This window comes from Magnolia sinica, chromosome 10 (genome assembly GCF_029962835.1).
Source record: "Magnolia sinica isolate HGM2019 chromosome 10, MsV1, whole genome shotgun sequence".
In the NCBI taxonomy this organism is placed as follows: Eukaryota; Viridiplantae; Streptophyta; class Magnoliopsida; order Magnoliales; family Magnoliaceae; genus Magnolia; species Magnolia sinica.
The window spans coordinates 74,994,710-75,021,023 of record NC_080582.1 but is presented as its reverse complement, the minus strand read 5'-3'; the positions used below and the strand labels follow the sequence as shown (position 1 = coordinate 75,021,023).

The 26,314-nt window shown below is 39.4% G+C and overlaps 2 protein-coding genes across 10 annotated transcripts in view; one reads left to right on the top strand and one right to left on the bottom strand.

The window, feature by feature from the left end:
• Positions 1–7,460, top strand: part of LOC131217009 (ABC transporter C family member 13) — an 86,155-nt gene extending 78,695 nt beyond the window's left edge. For 6 of the 9 annotated variants that reach the window (XM_058211689.1, XM_058211693.1, XM_058211687.1 and 3 more), the window contains 8 exons: positions 1,154–1,252; positions 1,827–1,919; positions 2,001–2,111; positions 2,572–2,733; positions 2,897–3,084; positions 3,691–3,880; positions 4,861–5,028; positions 7,203–7,460. In XM_058211689.1, coding sequence (XP_058067672.1) covers positions 1,154–1,252; positions 1,827–1,919; positions 2,001–2,111; positions 2,572–2,733; positions 2,897–3,084; positions 3,691–3,880; positions 4,861–5,028; positions 7,203–7,283 — 1,092 coding nt within the window. In that variant the 3' untranslated portion in view covers positions 7,284–7,460. Of the gene's footprint in view, positions 1–1,153; positions 1,253–1,826; positions 1,920–2,000; positions 2,112–2,571; positions 2,734–2,896; positions 3,182–3,690; positions 3,881–4,860; positions 5,029–7,202 lie in introns of those variants that run through there. The other 3 variants (XM_058211688.1, XR_009157154.1, XM_058211690.1) reach the window with 3 other exon arrangements.
• A 2,968-nt stretch (positions 7,461–10,428) lies between these two features.
• LOC131217008 (transmembrane 9 superfamily member 9-like) lies at positions 10,429–23,250 on the bottom strand. The gene is made up of 7 exons (XM_058211685.1): positions 22,969–23,250; positions 14,686–14,850; positions 14,488–14,597; positions 13,675–13,783; positions 13,461–13,573; positions 12,397–12,550; positions 10,429–11,916 (listed from the first exon to the last, which is right to left on the bottom strand). The coding sequence occupies exons 1-7, from the start codon at positions 23,080–23,082 to the stop codon at positions 10,759–10,761; spliced, it is 1,923 nt and encodes a 640-aa protein (XP_058067668.1). The 5' UTR covers positions 23,083–23,250; the 3' UTR covers positions 10,429–10,758.
• Positions 23,251–26,314: the final 3,064 nt, after the last annotated feature.

Sequence of the window (26,314 nt, the reverse complement as noted above, 5' to 3'; positions counted from 1 at the left end):
AGGACCCAAACACATACATGCACAGAAACACACTTCCCCACCCACACACACACACCCATGCCCCCTGCACGCATGCACGCATATGTACTGAGGAAACAGAATCGAAAGATTTTGCAACATGAAGCATGCATATTATCAGATTTTCCAAGTTAATACCTGAATTGTTTGATCCATGTTCAGTTCGTCAGCAGTTGGAAAAGCTCGAGATAATTTGGGAACAGTAATCTTAATCCTATTCCATGGAACCCTTATGTACAAAATAATATAAAGTGATATAAAAGCTTCTGGCAAAATCTATGACATGTTCTGGCATTCTTTTCTGAAGGACAAACTGACTTGTTTTGATCCACCCACGGTATTTTGGTAGGGACTGTAAGATGATGATGTATGCTTCACTACAGTAGTTTCATAGAATTGTACTTTGTCCCCAAAGGGTATTATTGTTCAATAGTTATGGTACTTGCATCATTTCATATTAACTTTTATTTGCATATAGCCTAGAGGGTTTTCATTGCTCACGGTCACAATCCATGTTAACATTTCAAATGTTATATGCCCCATCATCTCCCATTGGCGTTGATTTCTTTGGTAGCACCCAAGAATTTCCTTTTTCCTTCTCTTGCTGATGAATATTCTTGGATTTTTTTTTTCTTTTTTCTGATAATTATAAATAATATGGAGTGGAGAGAGTATGGGTAACTTTTCATATAAAGAATCCGATTTAGTAAATAGCAATCTTGTATATGAATCAGTGAACTTCTGTCTGGGCAAAACTGAGTTTCAACACCTCCATTCAATTTTTATTATTTTAGTAAACGTTCCCAAGTTAATTGGCAAAAAAGGATTATTAAAGAAGCCACCGCAAATAACTAGGACAACTACGATGATGGGAAAAAAAAAATGATGATGATGAAGTGAAAATTCCCAAATTTGTCACGAGGAAGGATTACAACTTTCTATATTACTTATTTCTCTAAACAGTGGTAGATTTTTCAAGTATCATTCATTCTGAGCTTTTGTTAAACAGCATACCCAAAGTTAAATATACTTTATCTGAGCTACTGCCATTGTTTTCAGCTTGTTTTTAGAGTAAATTTGAAGTTGCACTCCTCTCTTAGAAAATTCAACTTTAACTTGGTTCAATACTGCACAGGAATACTTTTTTACTAGATTCACTGAGCATATTGCTTTATATCAGCAAACTTCCTACTCAGAGATAATAGCAAGTTTGTGGCTTTCTTTGCGCCTCCAAGTATGTCTACGATTTCCTTTTAAAAAAAAATCAGTTGTGTCGTGTCACTGGATAGCTTTCTTCAAGTCTTGAGAATAGATCTACTTCATGTATTTTCCTGTCTCGTTAGAGAGGAATTATAGGATACTAAGATTCAGCAATAGTAGTTTGCTAAGGCACACAATCCAGTACTTGTGGGGCCCTTGGTTCAGTGATCCAGATTGTTGATATGATGGGCCCCACAAGGATGAGGGTGAGTAAAAAATCCCCCAGACTGGAAATTCCATTCCATGATTGGGGGGTGCCACCAAAAGCAATTGTCCACATTCAGCAGACAATATGCCACATATCAAAGGGCCAGGAATAGAATCTTCCAATCTGGAAGACTTTTGGGGCAAACCCTAGGGATGGGGGTGGGCATCAGATCATTGAACCACAGGCCCTACACCTAAAAGAAATGTTTGCCAAGAAAATTGTATGCTTGGCACCCTATAATTCCACTCTAGACCATTACAATCTGAAACTAGATTTTACGGGACTCTATTTTCTTCAATACCGAAGCATAACACCTCCGTTTTTTGTTAATTTGTATTAGTTGATAGCAGCATTCATTAACTCTTTCATCGCCATAATGGCTGTTGTTGGGTGCCGTGGCGGTTTTCCTGTAAATTTTGGTACACCTGGGCTAGTAAGTTTTGACTGCATCATCTTTTTGCTGTTTGTTTTACAATTACCGTTATTTTTTGTGATATCTATCAATCGGCTGCAGGTGGGCTTGGCTCTTTCATATGCATCACCTATTGTTTCTTTAATGAGCAATTTTCTAACAAGTTACACAGAAACTGAGAAGGAAATGGTTTCTATTGAGAGGGTGCTTCAGGTACAAAGATTGCATTTATAATTTCCATCTGAACACAGGTTCCCATCTGTCAATGCCAAACAATAACACCCTATACATGGCAATGAGGGGCACACGTGTGAGATTTGGTCAGTTTGTTGCACGGGCCGTGTGGCGAATATTCTTAGCCCCAAAATCAGGATGGTCCACATGAAGTGGGCCATGCATGTATATTGGATGTGGACCATTGGTTATGCCTTTTAACCATCCAGTTTCGCATACGCATGTGGCTCACCTGGGACCAGCCTGACTTTTGGGGTAAGTAGTACGGCACATTCGTTGTGGAGCCCACCTTATGAACATCCCAGACTGCGCACATTTGTTCCATGTTGGCACATGAAGGACGCTTGTGTTTAGCATTTGTAGATGGGCGCTTGCAATTTTTCTCAGTTCATCTATTTGTCAGCCAGATCTGATGTGTCAAGTTTTTTTCTTTTTCTAGTACATGGATATCCCCCAAGAAGAACTTTGTGGATGCAACTCTCTACATCCAGATTGGCCTACTCAAGGATATATCAAATTTGAGCACGTCACCTTGAGATACAGGCCATCTCTACCAGCAGCTCTACATGACGTTTCTTTTAATATCGCAGCAGGCATGCAGGTCAACATATGAAACCTGTTATAGGAAAACTTCAAATTCAAATCATTTTCATATAACATCATCCCTTTTTATGGTTTCTAAAGATTAGTATTTCTTTAGTTATGTTCTCACTCATCATAATCGGCAATCCATTTGCTGATCAAATGTCTGACTGTGGAATCAGGTTGGAATTGTTGGGAGAACAGGAGCTGGGAAATCAAGTGTGATAAATGCCCTATTCCGCCTAACCCCAATTTGTGGTGGGCAGATTTTAGTAGATGGAGTAAATATTGCTGATGTTGCTGTTAGAGATCTCCGCTCACATCTTTCTGTTGTTCCACAGAGCCCATTCTTGTTTGATGGTCCTTTAAGGTACCCCAACAGTTGAATGAGATATTACTTCTGTGGCTCTGCTAATGATGTTATTTGGTTTGCAGCCTCATATAATACTGGCAGTGGTGTGATTGGTGTGATTTTGGTACAACACATTATAAATCTACTTCTTAGTTTCAAACTTTTAAATCTGTGTTGTTGTTTCAAACTTCTAATATCTACTTTGAAAGGAATGGTAATTGCACGTGACTTCTCACAGGAACATGTGGTAGACGTGTGCAAGATCAGGACCAGCAGGCCATGTGATATATGGATCATAGGCTAAAAGGGCTGATTGGACAATCCTAAGCGCTGCCCAAATACAGGAAGTTGGTCTTTTTATTCCTTGAATCAAGCATTTAAGATCATTCAAACTTCCTGGCCTATATATCATGGGGATCTCTGCATGAGGTCCAGAACTTTAACTCTTTTTTTTTTTTTTAACATATCCACCATGTGTCCCTGTGGGAACTCATGTGCGAATCATGTGCAGAAAGTGAATCATGTGCAGAAAGTTGTCCAATTACCAATCCTCCTAGATTGATGAGCTCCAAGATTTATCATAACAATTACTGCATCTATTACTATTTTTTTTGCAATTTCAAGGGACAATCTGGATCCGTTTGGGGAAAAAAGTGACATAAAAATTTGGGAGGCTCTTGAGAAATGCCATGTTAAAGAGGAAGTGGAAGCAGCAGGAGGGCTGGATATTCACGTAAAAGAAGCTGGAATATCGTTTTCTGTCGGCCAACGGCAGCTTATATGCCTTGCGCGTGCACTTCTCAAGTCTTCCAAGGTATGTTTACACATAATGGCTTGAAAATAGTTATCATCCTTGGGACTCCGTGTGACTATCCGTGAAGTAGAAAATGGTCTCAAATGCTAACTGACATGCAATCTGCTTGGCATGTCTTTTATTATCACTAATCAACTAAATGCTAGACTATTGAGTTGGTTTTCCAACATTCTTGAATGGCTGTTATTAATCTTTCTAATGTCTCAACCCAGACAGTCCATCCACATGGTGGGCCCCATTCTGGATGTAACATGGTTCAAAAGATAACACTGATCAGATCATCTTAACAATCTGTTATTGGTTGTTGAACTTTTACAGCTGACCATTTTACTCTTAACTGTGCATTTGACGGTCACCAAGTGGATGGTTAGGATCTTAGCACTGCAATTTTCTGCCCATCCACGGTGGAGCCCATGATTTGGACAGGATGGATCAAGATAAATATGTTTGTCACACATGTTTAGTAGATGACTCGCCACCATTTAAGAAATTGTGAAAAACGTACAATCTTGCCCATGAACTAATCTACATAATATCTTTCTTCTTTTTTTAAAGTTGGTGATAATCTACATTATTTCACAGAGACCTCACTGATAGAAGATTAATAATGTCTAGAAGAGATACTTAAAGCGCACATGGTTTTGGGTTTCTCGAAAAGAGAATGGAGTTTGGCTTATTTGGATTTATCAACCTGCATATTCAAGTTAGAGATCAGAACGACTAAATAACCCTGGGAAATCATACAATGAGCAAGGATTCTGTTCAGTAGATGAAGAAGAATAGTTTAGGACTATTTCTTTCTTTCTTTCTTTTCTTTTTCTTTTTTTCTTTTTTTAACTAGTTTGCGATAATATTTCATCTCTTCGAAATGAACGTTCAACGATTCTGTTCATAGTCATGCTTTTAAGCTCGATTGCTTTTTAATTTCTTTTTTCTCTGAGCAAAATACTCTTCTTCCTTTTTCTTTTTCTTTTTTGCAGATACTCTGTTTGGATGAATGCACAGCCAATGTTGACACTCGAACAGCATCAATACTACAGAATACCATCTCCAGTGAATGCAAAGGAATGACGGTTATTACCATAGCTCATCGCATTTCTGTAGTCATGAAGATGGACAATGTTATGGTTCTTGACCATGGGATCCTGGTACAAAAAATCTTTTTTTTTTTTAATCCTTTTTGGACGTCTTTGAGAAGGGCATGACTTACAGTACACAAGGTGCATGCTGGGAGTTGGTGTGCACTTCTCCCAATAGTACTGAAGGCAAATTTTCAAATGCATGTTAAGATTCCCTCCCAACATTATTGAATGGTGGGAGATATGTGTATACCATTTCTCAGTGCACACCAAGGTATTCCGTAATGGTAACAGTGGCTGTAACAGCTATGCCTTCACCATAACAATATGGGCCATAACAGCCATTACGGGCTTTACAAAAATTTTAAAAATAACTGTATCGGCTCCGTAACAGACCATTATGCTTGCGAGTCAATTTTTTTGGTAACAGCCATTACACCTGTTACAACCCTGTAATGTGTAATTGATGCCACCATTACCGTTACGGCGTTACCTAACGGCCATGACCGCATACCATGGTGCACACTGCTCAAACAAACGTTTCCCCTTTAAAGATGGTTGGTTTAATGATGCACAATATGATTGTCCTGAGAGTTTCTACATTACACTCAAATTTCAGTTTTTACAACTGGGGCCCATCGTTTGGTGAACAAAACTGTCGATATGATGGCCGCACTTTGGATGGACCATACACCAAGAACTCCCAGATCAAAAAATCCTAGCCATTGAACTTTGTCTTCTTCTTTTTTTCCACTGAATGTCGATTGTTACTATATTTTCTTTCTCAATCCTCCGTCTGCTGGTCACCGATTGAAGAGTTAGGGTTCTCCCATATGGGAGATTTGGGCACACGGTGCATCCAGAATGGAGCACCATCGACTTATCAGATCACGGAACCATGGGCCCCACCTACACAAAATGAAAACCCAAATTGTGCTGTTGAAAAAGCTCAGGCCAAGTTGGATATGGTGATTCCACCATTTTATCATTCTTTGCTCAACATCCATCACCTACAATATTTGATTGCCTGTTCCCCCTCAGCAATCAAATGCCATAGATGATAAGCTTAAATAATGATTTAGGAAAAAAAAAAAAAAAAAAACACCATCACAATGAAATAACAGCATTTATCTTTATTAATATATAATGTGACTCGCTTTTGGACATTTTTTCCCTCACAAATTAGTAGGAGACCTATTGAACTTTAGTTTTTTGGCATGTGGCCCTTCAACTGACAACAGTGGCATTTTTGTCCTTTCAAATCTTTCCTGTGAGTAATCTCTTACTTCTCCCCATTGGATGTAGCCCACAGGAGGTGTATTATTTAGGGGCCTGTGCAACAAGGGCTCTATGGGGCCCACTGTGATGATCATATGATATTCACTCCATACATCGATTGAGCTGGCTCAAGTTAGGACATCAGCCCAAAAACTAGGTAGATAAGTCAAGTGGGCCACAGTACCAGAAAAAGTGGAGATGGGTTACCTACGATTGACATCACTCTAGGTGGCTCTTTCTTTTCTCTCTGCATATAGGCCACACCTAACCTCACCCTTTCCTTCCCCTCTCCCCCTGATCTCTCTCCCTTCTTCTCTCCACGTGTTGCCACACACAATACCCCTAGTAGTGGTATTGAACCCAAATTGCTACATTAGGTGACACCATAGTTGGATAATGATAGGTTTCTTATAAAACGCCTGTCTATCATTTTTGAAATGACAGCAGATATGAAATGGAAGTAAAAACAATATCATAAGCTTTTTTATTTTATCTTTTTGTTCTTGTTTAAAATGACCACTATAGTAGCCGTTGCAGTTACATGATGGCATTGCCCAGCAGCCATTATAATTGCCAGTGCTGCCTTTAAATAATAAATAAATAAATAAATAAAGTGATAAACCGCTGTTTGGAAAAAGGGTGCAAGTGGAAATTTTTCCTTACAAACAGCATCCAGTTTAAAACAAAAACAGTCTTTATTTGGTTAGTTTGAAAACCCAACGCCTTATCAAGGAGAATGGAAGTAGCGGAACCCATCAAATAGAAGAACCGAGCTGAGTGGCCATTCCACTCAATGAAGATATAGCAACTCCAAAATGCACCCTTATATAACCATTGTGAAGAAGACGCTGATTGGAATTCAAGTTGTCTTTCACTCTGCATCATTTATTCTTGAAATAGTAACTTCAGCAGATTAGATTGATCAGCACTGTACTTAACTCTTGTTTGACATTTGTTTTTCACAGGTTGAACAAGGAAGGCCAGAGGTTCTTCTACAAAACGAGTTCTCCAGATTTTCCAGCTTTGCCAAGGCTTCTACAATGTAAGTAGTTACGTGACTTGGATGCCTATGGATGTTTGACGGGCCATGTTGGAGAAGCTGTGATGGTTGCGGTCTCACTTGATCATCAGAGTTTTTAAGTTCCCAGTCAACAGCATTTTCTTGAAAAATCAGATACTGTTATCGAATTTCCATTAATGCAAGAAGATGTGGTTTTCTTCTCCTTTTTCTTTTATGTTGTCTAGAGGTTTGCTAGCAAGGTTCTTCCCTAGAGGCTTCTCCAGCCTTCTCGCCTCCTCTCCCTAACCACATGATGATCCAGACCATTCATCCAAGTCCTCTAGTGTACGGTCAACATGCAACAGATCTCACTGATCATGGATATCATCGCCGTTCGTGTGAAGGTGGTTCCTGGTTATGATTTCCAGTGGCTATATGTGGATGATAAGATCACTGATGACTATATGTTGGGAACAACTATATGAACGGTCCAGATTATTAATAAGATCACTGATGACTATATGTTGGGAACAAGCATATGAACAGTCCAGATTATTAATAAGATCACTGATGACTATATGTTGGGAACAAGCATATGAACAGTCCAGATTATTACATGTTGAAGCAGAAGTGGGGATCAGATCACCTTGCCAACAAACCTGTTTCATCATATGGTGGGCCTACTTGTATTTTACTGTGGCCAATCGTTTAAAATAGGATGCGTTGAAGAGTGCTTCATATCAGTGGGGCCCACATTTCACTCCAAATTGTTCACATGCCCAGCCCCATCATGGATGGTCCCTGTCTCATAATCTCCCCCACCAAATGATCCTGTTTGACCAGTCTCCCACAAATCAACAGTTAAGATTCAAAAAAAATATAGCAAGAGGTCCACATTGGAAAAGGCGCATTAGATCACACATATATATGGGATCTTCCAACTTGGGGATTTTACTGGATCAAGGCCCACTGAACTGTGGGCCCCAAATTTGCAGGTGTTGTCTCCGACGAGCTGTCATGGTGTACTTGTTAGGCCATAGTTCAGTTTTAAACTGAAATTAAATTTATTTTTTTTAAAAATAATAATAATAATAGACCTTGCCTTAACTAAAAAGGGATAAATCAATGCCCCCTGCAACAGTTATCAAACAATACAAATCTAATTTTAGGGCCTGTTTTGTAGAATTAGTAGCTTTTCTAAAGTAACTTAGGATCCAAACACTCCCTTGACTTGGTTAACTTGTCCGGACTTGTTCGGGTTGAGTTGAGTCACAACTGGCTCGAATCAGGGTGAATTGGCCGAATCATCTCTTAACTGGTGCATGAAAACGCAACAAAAAATTACACCAAATCGATAGTGTCCCTGTTTTGTGGACGATACGCATGCATTGAGAACTTGTATGCATGGCATACGATTAATTCAAACTGAACTGGCCAAATTACGGCGCCAAGTTTAGATGTATTGTGAACTAAAAATTGCATTTACTTGTCTAAAACATCAGATTGGTGCACATCTAACAACGGTTGAAATGAAAACAAAAAAAAAAATTTCCAACAGTCCTCTTTCGGCAAAGAAGCATGCGCTAATATTGTTCAATCAATCTTATTTTTAGGGATTTGGAGTTGGTTACAGTAAGTTTCATAATTTAAGCTGTTTAATTTGAGTTCATATATGCTTGATGCATGCCGCATGTACAATTTCGACTTGCCCGTGTATCAACCATCACCCACTGCCAGAGTATTAAATAACTCCAATATGAAACCGTACTACTGGATGTCTTAGAGCTGGTGTTTAGAGTATCAGTATTTTTACATGTATCAACCACTGTGGCTAAAAAAATATCAATGTCTTAAGGGAAATATTGTAAACAAATGGAGTCAAGATATGTTAAAATCACATGTTTATACATATCTTGAAGTTTTACTGAAAAAAAAAAAAAAAACTCTTACATTATATACTTGTTTATACATGCAGGAGGGTCCTTATTCATGCCTCAGTGTACTGTCTCACAAGAGTTTCAACACGAGGTCATGGTTTGAGTCCCTATTGTAGTGAAATCCCACCGTGGTGTGAGTGTGTGGGGTGTGAGTGCATGTGTAAAAAAAAAAATTGTTTAAACCTGCAAGAGTAAAATATTACAAAATACAACCATATAATAAGTTTCTATTTTATAAATGCTTAACCATAAGTTTTCAAAAAAATCAGTATAAAATAAATTTATATAATCCTTAGCCAACTCTTCTCATTTTTATGTTTTTTTTTATTTTAATCGTTAAGTCATGTCAATGCATGAAAATCATGCATGAGGCATAAATTTCCATTACAATCTATGGTGATATTTTATTTTATTTTAAAAAAAAATGAAGCTTTTATAGTTTTTTTTTTATCACCTTTGAGTTCCAACCATCTTCATTTCAAGTCAAGATTTCCCCCTAACAAAGGAACAAATTTCCAAAAAATAAAAATAAAATCCCAAAAAAAATAAAGGTCATATGAATATATATTTTTTTAATTTTATGTCAATTTATATCAATTTATGAATGTTTCCCTAATATTATCACCAATATCATGAAATTTTTATAAATGATTCTTCTCAAAATGCCATTGATATTAATAATATCATCAAATATTGCTGATGTGATTAAAAATGACATTGATATTTGAAATTTTTTAGAACTGCCAGTGTTTTTAACGGCGATACCAATAATATTATCAAAATTTGGATGAATGCGTAGAGCAATCCTTGCCGGTAGTGGATCGTTCCTTATCTACGATGAAGCATGAAGGGAGACATCCTGGCCTTTGGTAGCCACCTTCATTGCGTTCTACGATGGTCAGATCAAGAAAAACTCTCAACCGACAATTGCATGATTGGCATATAGGTAAATAAGAACACGCCTAAAGGCTCACGCGGCGTCCAAGCTGCTCGACCCTTTTCTCACTCAACCTGATGATCCAAACTCTTTATCTAGAACGCCCCACTACATCTTCTCACATAGCAAAAAATCCCATTCATCAGAGAACACCACCGTCCATACAAAGTTGAGTGAGAAAAAGCCTCTCAGTGGACAATTTATATATTTTTATTTTTCAACGCAGCCCATTCTACAATGGGACCTCTCGATGAAAGAGGTGGATCCTATCGTGGTGGGGCAAATACATATCGAAGGGTTTTCCTTCTCTGCAAAAGTTGAGAACAAAATACAACCCTCCCATTCTTAGAACAAGAAGTTAAAAGAGGGATTAGCTGCCCTCATTAAATCATCCACAACATCAAAATGGAAACAAGAAAAATAGGAAGAAAAAAAATATATAACTCGAAGAGGAACTACTACTCCTAAGAATCTGCATCACCAGAACAAGGTATACCAATTTCTATAACAGAATAAGCACCACTAAAATTCCCCCAAAAAAAGAAAAAAACGACCGAGGTGGAAGCAAGATAACTTGCTCGTCCAATCCTCTCCCACACAACAATCCTGCTTGTGTGGATAAATCAACAGGGCACGACCCCCTGCAGTTAGTCGATCTTCACCGATGAATAAATGAGCCTCGTGAACAAGAAGCATGCATAGAAGCCGATCGCTCCAGTCAGCACGAAGAAAGCGTACGAGACAATGAGCATGTGGCCAAAGTACAGCACACCTGAGACTGGCTTTGTAATCTCGAGCTTTGTGAAGAAGTAGAAGGTGGCATAAAGGAATAGATAGAGGGCAGATGACCCAGATGTGAGGTAGGCACGCCACCACCATAGATAATCCTCGCTGCACAGCTGGAAATAGCACAGGACGATGGTGATCTCAGCACATGTGACAATGAGGATGAGGAAGACAAGGAAGAGGAATCCGAATATGTAGTAGAACTGATTCAACCAAATCGAGGTGAGGATGAAGAACAGCTCAATGAAGACAGCCCCAAAAGGAAGGATCCCACCAATCAGTATCGAGAAGATGGGGTTCATGTACCAAGCCTGCTCAGGGATCTGCCTTGGGATCTTGTTCGTCTTCACAGGATCCTCAATCGGGGGTTTCTTGAACCCAATGTAGCCACCCACAAACACAAGTGGGACTGAGATACCAAACCAGAGGAAAACCAGCGCAAACATGGTCCCAAAAGGCACTGCCCCTGAAGACTTCTGGCCCCATATGAGAGCGTTCAAGACAAAGAAAATGGCAAAGACAACGCCAGGGAACATGAAGGCAGTTTTGAGGGTGATTTTTTTCCATTCCGTTCCCTTGAACAGTTTGTAGAGACGGGCAGAGGAGTAACCGGCGAACAAGCCCATGAAGACCCAAAGTAGGAGCATGGCTGTCATGAGTCCACCTCGGTTCGAGGGCGAGAGGAAGCCAAGGACCGCAAAGATCATGGTGACGAGTATCATTCCGAAGAACTGGACACCTGTCCCGACATACACACACAGCAGGTCCGAGTTAGCAGGAGGCCTGAAAACATCACCATGCACCAGTTTCCATCCTGTTTCTTCTTGGGCTTCTTCTTGGGTCTCTAGCTGGTTGTACTTGGAAATGTCCCGGTACAATGTCCGCAACATGATCATGGCCACCATCCCCGAGAGGAAGAGAACGATCATCAGGGAATTGACAATCGAGAACCAATGAATTTGGTCATCTGTCATTAGAAGATAGGTATCCCATCGAGATGCCCACTTAACCTCACTATCCTGCACAGCAGAAGAGCAAAAAGTGATAAATGATATATGATCGGAGTAAAACACTAAAAACACAATGTTTGGATACAGATAATTAACACCATTTGCCAGAGGAAGGCTACTCTCCACTGTAGCCCAACATGCAAATACACATTCAAGATCAGGACCATCAATCAGACAGGGCACAAGATGTGTTCACCATGGTAGTCTGGTCATCAGGTTGGCCAAATTTGCAAGTGCAACATGGACCATTGGTCAGTTCTTTTTAAACTTGCCTTTTTTCTTATATATGAGATAAACCTAATAACCTCACCAGCCTGATTTTTGGCAAGGCACATGCTAGGGCTCACAGACATTGGTGAATGTGAACAGAATCGGGATCAAAATCTCGGTTGCAAGTATACGTCACTGTCTCTAACAGCATAATCACATACCGATAGATTATCACAGTAAATGAAGTCACAATGAACACACCAGACGCATGAGCCTCACCTGAAACTCAACATCATAAGTGAATATAATTTCCCTATTTGCTTCAACCTCTTGCGGAGAATCTGAACTGGAAACCGTGCGTTTTGCATGGGGATCGCAGGTTGTCAAGCGAGTCTTTTCCTTATTCCACGTGCCATCATACTCGTGTTTAACACTGAACCAACAAATAAAAAAGAAACAGAAAAGATGTTCATCCATATCCCTTTTTTCTTCCGAAGGGCAAAATCACCAATATCCTTGCTAAATAAGAGTCAGCATATACGCATTAAGGAAAAGACTCATGCGCATGCATGCTCACGCGTGGGCGCGCACGCACACACACACAAATTCCACTTATCAATCACCTTGACGAATTTTTGTACAATTTTTTATACCATAAATAAATAATCTATCTTCTAAAAGGAAAAGATTATATATATATATATATATATATATATATATATATATATATGGGAAAAGGTTCTATGCGGTCGAGCTCATGGGAACTTCCCATGAGGTCGAGCTGTGGGGGCCCTACTGTGACGAGTGTCGAACATCAACACTGTATTTGATGGGTCCCCTTTAAATTATGGGATATCCAAAAAATCAGCCATATACGGAACTCAGGTGGGCCATACCATCTAAAATCATGTAAAGACATCCCTAAAACATATAAAAGCATTTGGTGGGGCCCACCTGAAATTTGGATACGTCTGAAACTTGGTCTGACCCCTCATCCAAGTGGGACACACATAATGGATGGGCTGGATTTGTGAACCACATCTCAGTGGGCCCAACAAATGATTATGAATGTTTTAATGGAGGGTAACCCCTATCAACTTTTGTATGTGGTGTGGCCCACACAATTCACGGATTGACTTGATTTTTAAGCCCTAGGCCCACCATGGAATGGTGCATCTGACTGATGGGGTAAGATGTTCGACACGCATCACGGTGGGCCCACACAACTCGACCTCATGGGAACCATGAGCTCGACCATATAGAACCTTTTCCCATATATATATATAAAAGAAAGAATAAAGAAAAAGTAACAATCATGCTTCAAGAGAGGTTACAAAGATGACCTGTATGGTTTGACTTCAAATCCGACTATCCTTGCGGAGTCAGTCTGTGCATCCCTGTGAAACTTGACAGTAAATGACAAATGGTTGTGGATAAAATGCTTTTCCTCCTTGCTCTGCCAAAAAGAAAACAAGAAAAAGTGAGCACTTCCTCACATAACCATCATATAGTCTAAAAATCGTAAAGCATTTTGCCGTTGTGAATATCAGTAATTACTCCGGTGTATTGGCCTTTAAGGCCGACGTGAAAGCCTTGCTGATAAAAAGTAGCAGATTCCTGATCCGACCTTTTTAGTGGAACAACCAAGGGAAGATTATCCAGGATCCTGTGACACACCATATAAAAATGAATTTAAAAAATTTAAATAAATAAATAAATAAAAACCACTATTAACCAGCGATTTCAATTTTGTCACGGTCTTAAAGATTGGTTTTTCGTGGTATATAGCAAAAAGCTGAGAAACAAGGCCAATAGCACTTGGAAATGCCTGTAGGCCGAGGTTTCAAAACTGAATTTGGATTTTTCCCGCATGGTAACCCTGGTCTGTGCGGTATCAGTGGTGTGCTACAAGATGACAAAGGTGATATATCCTCTGGTCTTTATCCAGTCCATGCTCTTGGGGTAAGGCTAATGTGCAGAGGCTCCTGCACTTGGAGAAAGGCTAATAGACATTCTGTGAAGGATTTTCCAGGAGCCTGATTGTGAAGGGCAACTCCAGGAATGTTATACTGTGTGCTTCTTCTATTTTCTCTGAACCTTGCAAGATGCCCTTTGTCTTTTTATGAGATCCAAGACATTGCCCTCTGGGATAAACATTCGTTCTTGTCAATGTGTAGAGAGGCAAACCATGTGACCAATTCCTTAGTAGGGGAGGTTGTGAGCCTGGCTGCTCGTGTTATTGGGAATTCATTTCCACTTTCTCCAGCTTGCCTCTCTTTTCCTGAATAGATTTTTGTTCGTTCTAAAAAAAATAAAAAGGTGATTTCAATTCTCAAGGTCTAAGAAAATCCACCAACAACAATTCCTTACATATTGACCCGATACTCATCCTCTATTTTTTCCTTGAAGTCCTTCGCGGCTTTCTCATCAGGTAGTACCCGGCAGACAATAGTACACATCTGCGGCTCCCTCATCTTAAACTGCAAAAGAAAAGCTGGGCTCAGAAACCCCAATAATGCCCACAATCTAGAAGTTCCATAACTGAATTATCAAGGAAAAGTAGCTGACTTCATAAGGGGAGTTTTCAATTCGATCGCCTCGAAGAACTTCCCCAAGATTCTCTGCATTGTCGACTATTGTTTCCGGACTGCAATAATGTAGAGAGTAGTATGAATATGGAAGCTGTGTTTTTATAGAGGTCAGCTTGTTCACTTTCACCATCAGTCGATCTCCCTGCAGCCAAAAACCAATCCAATGTCATAGCATTACCACTGAAAATAATCAAGGACCCGAAGATAAATAGATGGTTCATATGTTCCATAAAAGAATTAAAGAAATCAGTTAATAATTATTAGATGAGGCACAAGTACACAAACTGTGCATTTATTTATAAATCTCAACAATGACTTTGATGCAGGACATGGAAAATTAAATATGATATGCAAGATTTCAGGCTTAGATCCTACCAATTCAGAAACAATCACACAAATTCCACGTCCCACATGAAAATCCAAACATTCAATTAAAAAGGGGAATCTATGCGGGTCCAAGCCGACACAAGCTAGGATTGGACCAATAAAAGTTATAAACCAAACGACGTCAAAGGGAAATAAAATCAACTACTCATGCATAAAAATCAGTCCCTAATCCAAGAGATTCCCTACTTTCAATTCAAGGAACCCTAAGGTGATAAAAAGAGGCAAATCAATTAGGGATCATGTAATTTAGGGTTAGGATTCATGAAAAACGGCTATGAGAAGATAAAAAAAATTATAAAAACCTGAGCTAAAAGATGATCCCGCGTGTGGACAGCAATAATAGCCCAGACGGACGTGCGTGTGATCCCGGCCGCACGTGTGTGGGGCCCACTATTCAGAAAAAGGCCACCTTGGCCCTGGTCAGCTAGGGATGGAATCCAAAACCCCCAAATCTCAGCTCGATCCGATGTATGATTTGTGCGTGGTGCTCCGCCGAAGTTTCAGCTCGCTTGCGGGCCGAAATCTGGAAACCTATGTGGATGAATAGCTGAAAAAGTTGAAAAATTCACAGCAATAATGATGTTAGAAGACGCGATATATGGATGGGAGAGGGTAAGGACGGATGGGGATCGATGTGGCTTCGCACCACAGTAGTTAGCCCTTCGAAAATGGAGGGCTTCGCACCCACTTTTGAATTCTTCCACAACTCACGAAGAGAGCAGAAAAATAAAGCAGGAATTTTTTTATTAACTTCAATGAATGAAAAGAACTACAAGGGATGCCTATTTATAGGGAGAATCTTATACCCCAAAACTCGCACCATGTACGACACCTATTACTTGGCGATGAAGTAAACTAAAATAAAAATCAAACAAGAAAATCTAAAGCGTTCACGATGTTCTAAATAATAACAATAAGCAAAACCTAAAATATAAAACTAATCCGACGAGTGGGTCATGATCATGAGATCCCATGGTGGGCTTTTCTTGACTGTCGGGCCACTTTTCTGAATCAAAACTTGACTTCTAGCTAGAAGGCCCTCCCTGGATGTCGTCATCGAGCCAGATAGATGGTGGGGCCCTCCTTTTACGTACGTATGTGCATAGGGGGGGCCGCGTGAGTGCGCGTGTGCGCGTGATGTCCCCATCAGACTTGCAAACCCTTTTTTCCTTTTTCGTTTTTGAAGATGTAAAGATGACAGATTTTATTAAGAAAAAAGCAAGCAAAATTAAAGGAAAGTCAAAAAGTCCAACAAAGTAGCTCATCTAACTACAGTTTTCTATGTCCTTGGTTCAATCCCTGGGTTAGACTGCCAAAGAGCACCCACAGAACTCCTCCCTCACCATTGCCCAAACACAACAGATTGCAACTTACTCAGTAGTTCTGAAGATGAACTAAAATAGAAAGAAAATCTAATGTAAACTCTGACATGGTTTGTAACCACAAAACTCAGAGAGGAAAAGAACAGAAAATTTAAGATACAAAAAATTCTGATCAAATAAAATTTGGATAGAATATAGGTTGACTCCAGTAAGTCCTTCAAGTTTTTGTTTAGCTTTCAGGAAAGACTGGATGGGTGAGCATGTATTGCCTCAACCACAGAGCCAAGCATGACATCCCAGCTAGTAAATATTTAGCTTCATCGCTGGTGATTTTTTTTTTCTCATGTAGTAGATAGAGTGGATTGGCAGAAAAAGATTCATGTAGCCAACCCCAATTAGTTGGGATAAGGCTTAGATGATGATGATGGTGATGACTGATGATGACATGTAGAATAGTCTACTCTTTTGTGCCACTATCATCATGCTAGCTGAGAACACACCCCATTAACATCTCCACCGTGGAAAGATTGAGCGAGAGAGGATTTCTTGTTGGGACAGGATTGACGGGTTGGGAGGGTACCCTTTGATGCGATAGAATGTTGAGACTACCGGTGTCCGAGTGTTGAGCTTCTGCCCTAATTTTCCAGCTTCTGAGTTTTTGCTGAGTAAAATAGAAAGCTAGTGTAGGGAAAGGCTGAGTCAAGTTATGAACCCATGGTATCCAGCCATCTAGGTCTGAGTGATGAACAGTCCAGTCCACTTGACATGCTCTTCAGAAGTATGAAAGTAACAAACCCCAAGTTATTCATCTGAAGGCACATCCTAAAATGTAGATACAAGCAGTTTGTTTTCTTCTTCTTTTTTTTACCTATTCTTTTTTATTACTAGATACAGGCGATGTTACCTGGATACTTCAACTTTTGGTCATTTTCCATGCTGACACTTTGGACACTTTTACACCCTCGACATAAGACAACACTTCAAAATCTGTACAGACGAGGTGAACAAGTGATCACATAAAAATGTGCCATGAAGTGGACGATCTAAGTGACCTGTCTAGACAATTCTCCAAAATGTTTTTCTTTGATCTTTCTCCTTTCTTTTCTTCTTTTTTTTTTTTTAATTTATGTAGTTTTCTTTTGTCAAGCCAAAGATTTCTCATTCCTTTTCCTCAAGATTGCCTCGATTCTTTTGGTGCCAAAGAAACTATTCATAAGGACTGCTCTAATGCTCCAGGTAATAGTTCATTTTCATTATGGCATGGCCCATAAAAAGGAAAAATAAAAAATAAAAAAGAATCATCAGTCATATTCCTTTTTTTTTGGCTGGATTCTCTGAATCTGTGAAGGAGCATGCGATGTTCAGTGTACCATTCACACAAGCTACTAATCTTGAGATGATTATTGCATGATTTTCAATGTTTGTAACTGATTTTTTTTAAAATTGAGACCACTACTAATGGTCTCAATTGGAACTGTGTGAATGTTCTTTCAAATTTCTTTTATTTCCTACCCGACAAAAGAATCATTTTCATTTTTAAAGTTTTCCTTTTCTTTTATTCTAATTTGTGCACATGAGTGTCCCCGTGCCTAATATTTTAGGACATGCCGGACACTTTATGAAGTTTTGATACTTGGCACCCATGCCCCGTGTCCAGGTAACAATGGATACAAGTTTCAGAGCTAGAATGACTAAAGAATCACACGTAGTAATGTAGGAGAATCTCTCGAATCAGGAGAAATATGTGATGCATGAAGGATCATCAGCTTTTTACGGGCACAATTGCAAACATGCGTGAGAGAGAGCATTTTAGGCACATACAGCAATTTGCTCCAGTTCCACATTCTGGTGACAAATTCATTATTGTAAGCACAACTTTTTATTGGTCCAAATCTTATGAAGATCAAAAATAGAAACAAAGAACAAGAAAAAAAAAAGGAATATAAGGCTTTGGAACAAGAGGCAAGGAACCCAATGTTATCTCTATGACCATATTTGATGCCTATAACCTATTTCCAGAGACTCATCATCTTGCCAGAACTACTAGAACCATTTTCCCAACAGCAACATGTTCATTACCTTCAACCTGCTTGTGCCTATCCCTTCCATCTTTTTCACTTTGAATACTTCTTTCCACTCTATACTCCTTTCCTTTCCACATAAATTCCCTTTGAATCCTCTTCAATCTTCCACAATTGCCCTATCCCCCATCCTGATCCCCAACACACTTCCACTTCAAGCAAATTCACCTTTTCAGCCAAAACTGTGTCATAACATCATAGAATAGTCTTTAGATGAATTACCTCCCCCCTAAGACTTCTCACAAAGCAACAAAGTATCGTCCACAAATTGGAGATGGCATACCTAAAATTCAAAGAACCTTTAACATTAAACCCATTGATGCGCCTTCAATGATTCCTTTTTGGAGTGTTTTTGTTCAGCACCTCTAACCACAATAATGAAAGGAAGAGTGGAAGGATGGCCCCCTTGTCTCAAGCCTCCCAGTCCCATCCCATGGAAGAAACCTTTTGGGGCCCCATTGATTAAGATTGAGAAGGCCGAAGCCAAGAATTATTTCATCCACCCCCTCCATCTAATGCCCAATCCATGACTTCTTGTCATATATTGAGACCGCCCCAATCAACATAGTCATACGCATTTTTAAATATCAACTTACGAACAAGCATAGTCTTCCTGACTTATACCAATAATCAATTCTTCCTGGGCCACCAACACGCCATAGAAAAGTTCACTGTGAGAAGGTAATTGTCAGGAGAATGCAAGGCAGTCTATTCAAGAGGATGTTGACCACATTTTTGTAGGAACCACCAATGAGACTGATAGGCAAAAAAAAAAAAAAAAACTTATTATAATCCCAAAGTCCACTCTATTTTCCTTTGAAATTAGTGCAAATTACCAAAATTCCCATCTCCCTTCCGAATCACCCACTTTCATGGAATTCCAATAAGAAATCTACATGAGATCAGTCTAGACATCTTCCCAAAAAAACCATGTAGAACTGGTCCAAGCTCAAATAGAACTGGTTTTACTCACCTTCTGAATATTCATGCTTAAGGATGTCTGCTTGAGCTTCGGAATTCTTATCAAACTATCGGTCATCCAATTTCCAGTGATGCCAAACTTTTGTCATGCATAGTTTTTCTTGAACTCCTCTACTGCCATAGATACGTTGGCCTCCCTCCAACAACACTAATTGGATGCAAGGCTAGCTAACCAGTGTTAAATGTATTGACGGTATTAGCAGGCACTATAGATATTGCAGATCCCCAATAAAACAGGGGGATATCACGAAAATGAACTTTTATTAATGATATATCATGGACACATGATATTTTGCAAGCATCAATTGACATCAGTGACACCAGTGATGTTTGGCAGATGACAAAAATCTAGAAAACAAAATTAGAAAATTCCTTCTTTTTTTTTTTTTTGGGGGGGGGGGGGTGAACTCTTACTCGAGTCGTTTCACATTAAAAGAAGAATCTGGTGGAGTGAACTCTTACTCGAGTCGTTTCACATTAAAAGAAGAGCAGATTTAGGCCAAAATCCCAAAGGAGATAAAAGTTTGTTAAATTCATTTTTTTCAACAAATTAGCAAAAACAAGTAGAAATCAGTACCTATGCATGAGTTTCATGGGCAAGAAATTTTTATTTATTTATTTTCTTTGAAGATTAAGAATTTTTTATTTTGAAGGTGAAAAAAGGGTAGTTGGGAAAATCTAAATTTCTTTCGTTTTCCCCTTTTAAATCACATTGTAAGTGTAGAAAAAATCTATGTAGATGCTGATGAGTGTAGGACAATTTTTTGTAATATTCTAAGCTCGAAGGGTATAATCATGTGTCAGCTCTAAGGGTATAACCATGTGTCTTTTTAACATCTCCTAATGGCCTCACTAAAAAATTCCATCATTTTTCTAAATTTTCCCCAATGCCCCTTAGAATGTGATACATTATGCAATACATTGTATATTTGTCGATGTTTCCCACGATATCCCGTATCCCCCACTCCCCAAGGTGCGCTACATAATGAAATACCCATAAATTCCCTTAACCAATTAGCCCTTGAAGAATGCTTCCATTTAATATCTTCTTCCACGACTTTCCTTTTTAAGTCCTCTTTAGAGTTGCACATCTACTCTTTTCTTCCTCAGTTAACCGCCAAGTTTCATTGACACACCGGAGATTCTTAAAAGAAACTGAACATTGAGGAGACGAATTTCCTATTCCCTAAAGCCCCATAAAAGAACGCCCGAAACAACGCCATGTAAATCAACCACATTACCCATATACTAATATAATGAGAAGGTCAACACACTCCTGCAAGCCAAAACTCTACACCCTCTATATTTTGGTGTCCCTTATCCTAGGACATATGGACACTTGTACATAGGTAGGGCACAAAAATCGACATGAAATAGCATGTGTAGTGCATGGAGCCGTGGATACTTCTAGGAGAAGTAGTAAACCTATGTTAACCGAGTACAAGTACAGGCATGAATCACGGTAGGGATTGGGTTCAAAAGATCCTCTACGCCCAAATTCTTAGGATACAAATGCATCAAGGATTGAACACAACAAATAAGCTTAATCGCGTTACAGTATTTCACAATAAACATCCACAAGTTGGGTGCATAGCCCACTTGATATGATTCCTTCCAGATCCTAAATAACTAGTAAGTTTAGAGTGCATAAGCAAGGTGACTCCAGGTTAAGGGAAGGAATCCACCCTTTGAAGGATCAGTAATAATATCATTAACCATATGCTATTGTTCATTAATATCTGAACTCCTAACAATTTCCTCAATGCTTCGACATGTATGATGTGATGTGACGTCGGCCCCAGTATATGTGCACTGAACTTCAGAAAATGTTTAGTAGTATCCCGAGTCCCGATGTCAATATCTCTGTCTGAATCTTGTGTCTCATAGACCATACTAATGGCCTAAGGGCAGTAACTAACACCCAACAACCACACTATACACACACCAAAAACCTAAAGAACAAAATGCAAAAAATAAGTCAGTGGAAAATGTGAGTTTCAATCCTCCCTAAGTTCCCAATGAGTGTTCAATCTCTTAAAGATGACGAGGCCAAGCTCAGTTCTCCCAATTCTTTTCCCAACGTAACCATCCGCTCTAAAATCCATCTAGGCAGTATAACAAACACATACGTGCATACACACGAATGTGAGAATAAGTGTGTCCCATGGAAAACATTGTGAGCCAGGATTGAAAATCAGTTTCGGTGCACCGTATCAGTCACCACCAAAACCAGGATGTATCACTCCTTATCAGGCCATTTTGGGCCAATACGATTAATAGATCCATATGGCTAACCATCAAAACCGGTATGTATGGGGCAACGCATACTGGTTTTGGACAACACTTTAACCCTTAGTTGTTAGATTTCACTAAATGGGCAGTCTATGGTAACCAATGAAAATATGGAAAGTGTTTGAGCTAAAGAGCTACAAATCTAGCACAATGACACTGCCATAACTAGGATTGACCCATCAAATCAACTATATAAAACTAACAAAAAAACATAGAGACATTTTCAACAGAACATTGGATCTGACACAATTATGTTTTTATTGCATGGAAATGATCTAGTCGAGCTAGAAACAATTACTATCATCAGTATCATGATAAACAGCATAATTACATTGGTTCCGCCACAACAACATGACCATCAAACACGATAGGGTATGATTATATCCTCGATTTTTCATCACAATAAATGGTACATCCAAAAGCTACATAACATTTTAACCGCTTTACAAAAACCCAGTGCGCAATTACATCTTCATTTTTTTATCGCAATGAATGGTGCATCTGAATGATATATAGATTGTAAATCCACCCATTCGACTAACAACATATACGAAGGACACATCTAGCATAACACAAGATCCGACATCATCCTGCTTCTCTCAATGGAAATCATTTCTACAACAACAATAAATTATTTCTATTGCAATACCACGTGAATTAAACAGGTCAAAATGCAACAAAGAGCCTCCCAAGCACACCCGAAAACCCAAAACACTGCATCTCATGATTGCATCCTCGACCGCATCCAAACACTACACAAATTTACAAATTCATTGTAAAAACATATACAAAGCTGCTCAATGGAAAACAGGATCCGACAAAATTCACTCTTTAATTATTTCTAATCCTACAAGAGAGGAATCAGGTCACACCAACCATCACAATTTTCATCAGATTCAACACAAATAGAGGACCGCCAAACGCGCTCAGAACACAATAATGCCCAATCACAGTGATTTCATTACAAACGAAACGGCAAATCCAAACACAACGAAAACCTGACCCGATTCTTAAACTGAGGAAAAGGTTTCAAAATTCAACACCGGTAGTTGAATCTGAACGAACAGATGGGATCTAAACAAACGACAGCACGAATCAAATCGCTGAAACGAACCCGCGCGCGATCGACAAGATCTAACCATACAAAACGAAAATTCAAGAGAAAAATCGAAGGAATGGTGAAGGAGACAAGATGACCTTTTCGAAGTCCTGGGGAGCGACGCCGGGGAGGTAAAATCCGTGGCCGAGGACGAGGAAGAGGAGGAGAGATGAGATCCAGAGATGGACGGTGAAAGATCGAGCGATCTCCATCTGGATCTGACGGCTAGGGTTTCGGACAGACGCGTCTGATGTTAAGGTCGGAAGGAGAAGATCTGGATCCGGAAGCAGCGACTCTCGCTTCTCTCTCTGTCTCTCGTTTTTCTTTCTTCCCCTCGTTCTTCTTCTGCTTTTTCTAAGCAAGGACGCCCGGTCTTTGTAGTCCGCGGGCTACAAAATAAATTCATAGTCTCTTAGTTGGGCCATGCCTACGGATGATCGGAACCGTTCAAGGGGTAGGATTAGATTGCGAAGGAAAGATTCTATCACTCTATATTTATGGACAGTTGGAATCATGGAGTTTCAAGCTATTCCCATTCAAGTTCCATTTTTTAGCGGTTAGGATGATTTTTATAGGAAAAAGGGCCGCCCATGGCCTGTGGGAGTGGATTAGCTGCGGCCCAGCCCCATCAAACACCGTGCCGCCCTGGACGTGGAGCACACCTTGATGTATGTGTAGCATATCCATGCCGTTCATCCATTTTTCCATATCATTTTAGGATATCAAGTGGGAAACAAGTTAGATTCAAATCTCAAGTGGACCACATTCCAGAAAACGGTGGTGATTGACCATTAATAACTTCTTGTGAGCCATAAATGTTTTGTACAAGCTTATAATTATTTTTTGTCCTTTATCCAGGTCTTACGTGACATTATCAACAGGTGGGATGGCAAATAAACATTATGATGGGCTTAGAAAGTTTATAACGAAGGGTATTCAATCACCCTTGTTTCCTGTAGCATGGTCCACCTGAGATTTGTTTTTGCTTCATTTTTTAGATAATGCCTTAAAATGAAGAGGCAAAACAAATGGACGGTGTGGATATACTACACATACATCACGGTAGGCCCTACGGTCAAAGCCACACCGTGTTGAGTGAGGCCGGGGCCGCACCTAATCAGCTCCCCATTTCGTATCCACGGTGGGTCTACCTTCTGATCGAATCTTGCTCTGATCTGCATGGTTCATATAGCGAACTATGATTTCTCTTCAGTGGTCCGCGGACTACCTGACTTCTTTCTTTTACCCTTTAAGTAAATGTGGGATTAGATTTTATTTTTTTTTTTCGGTCTAAGGGTTCTCGGGTTGATTGCGTTTGGCAGAAGGGAGATTTCGAGGTGGGAAATGGGCTTGGATCTGGGATTGAATTACGGTGTTGCCAAGGTCGGTGGACCGTCTTTTCCGGAGGCCCCAACCTTCAAGCGCGAGACACGAATACCTCGCACGTACCGTGATGATGCACGTGCTTGAGATCCGGGACGTTCATCAAATGGCCCCGTTATTTTGCATCTTATCAAGAAAATTGAGCTGTTAAAATTATCATCGTGTTCATAGATGCCAGTTGAAAGTAGACGGTTGGTTATTACTTGTGCATTGACAATTTGGATTTTCTGATGATGGGTGAGGTCCACCATTTGAATGGCCTGGATTGCAATGCCTGCACTAGCGGCCCGATTTGGGTTGAAAAGGGGCAATTACTCCTGGGAAAACGAGAGCCGAACAGTGACAGCTAGGTGCGGCGAGGCAGATTGGGTACCACCCCTACAAGGAAAGCGGATTAGGTGTTTCCCGGGTGAAACACATCAATGGGTGTTAGTCATACTGTGGGGGCCCACCTTGATAATTTTTTGTAAATCCACGCCGTCCATCAGTTTTTGAAGCCCATTTTAGAACGTAGTCCCAAAAGGTAAGCTTATCCAAATCTTAGGTGGATCACACCACAGGAAACAGTAGTGATTGAACAACCACGGTTAAAAATTACCAAGGGCCCATTGTAAGCAGATTCGTAATGTTTATTTTCCATCTAGACCGTTGATAATGTCAAATTAGCCTGGATGAAGAGAAAATAAAAGATTAGGTTAATCCAAAACTTTGATAGCATAGAAAAAGCTTTTAACGGTCATTTATCACTTTTTCCAGTTGTATGGTCCACTGGAGATTTGGATCTGCTTAAATTTCATGATAACGTCCTGGAATGAGCAAGAGAAGTAGATGTGCCGGATGAATATACAAAGCATTTATTATGGTGGGTCCCACACAGTAAGGATGACACCTATTAAGTTGTTACCCGGCAAGCCTTAAACCGCAGTGTTGGTTTTTAATTACAATAGTCACCAGGGGTGGTAACTTTTTTTGGTGGAAGTTAGAGGTCATATTTAGAATGGTGGCATAAGCCCCCGTTAAATCAACAACAGGGTTCACCCCTCCTCTGAATTGATTTTTTCATTTTTATCGGATAGTCGTGAATCCATAGTAAGATCGTTTTAAAAAAATTAGAGTTATCTGTGGCTATAATTGCATTAATATTATGCGTTAATTCCGAACTATATTCCTCTGATATGGTCCATCTATGATGAAATTTTCTCTCAAACTTCGACAGATGATATGAAATTAAAACTTCTTTCATGTTAATGTGTTAGATTTACTTTAAGATAATTCAGTGAGCTGCATGTAGAGTCTCTTTTAGTTTTAAAAGGTGAGGCCCTTGTGTGGGAAGGCCTTTTGGCCTTTTCTTTTTTCTTCTTCTTCTTTTTTTTTTTTTTCACAAGATGTGACCACACGAAGACCCGAAGCCTATTTGATGGTTAGTAGTTATATGGATGGACACTACACTCCTCGATAACGACGAAAAACCCTGGCCAATCTTTAGTGAAGCTCCAAGTATAAAAAAGAGAGAGTTTTTTAAGTTATACGGCCACAATCTCTGACGTAGAAGCTATGACAGTCAAATGTGAGTTCTTTTATATGTTATATTTATTTTTTTGGTGAATATTAATGGTGAAAGTTTGTGAAAAAGATAAGAGTGTGGTGGTTCCCTTTGTGGTTATTTTTTATTTGGTTGGGTATGAATGGTGAAAGGATGTGAAATGGAGGGTATGGAAGAATATTGTAATGGATGAATTTTTGCAATTGAAGAATATTGTAATTGATGAATGTGATGAATGTTGGAATTGATCAATATTATAGTGGAAAATATGTCAAAATAAGATGATTCTATAGTCATTTGAAATTTCATAAAATTATATTTCTAACAAGTATAAGATCGCTCAAATCGAATATATAACAAAGGAGTTATAACCGTTTTCATGAGACCAACGATCCATAGTGAGTATCGGCAACCCACAGTAACTTTGGCCTCACTTTTGGGCATTTAAATGATGTCCAAATGAGGTAATTCTAAAGTCGTTGGAAATTTCATCAAATTATTTTTTAAACAAGTATAAG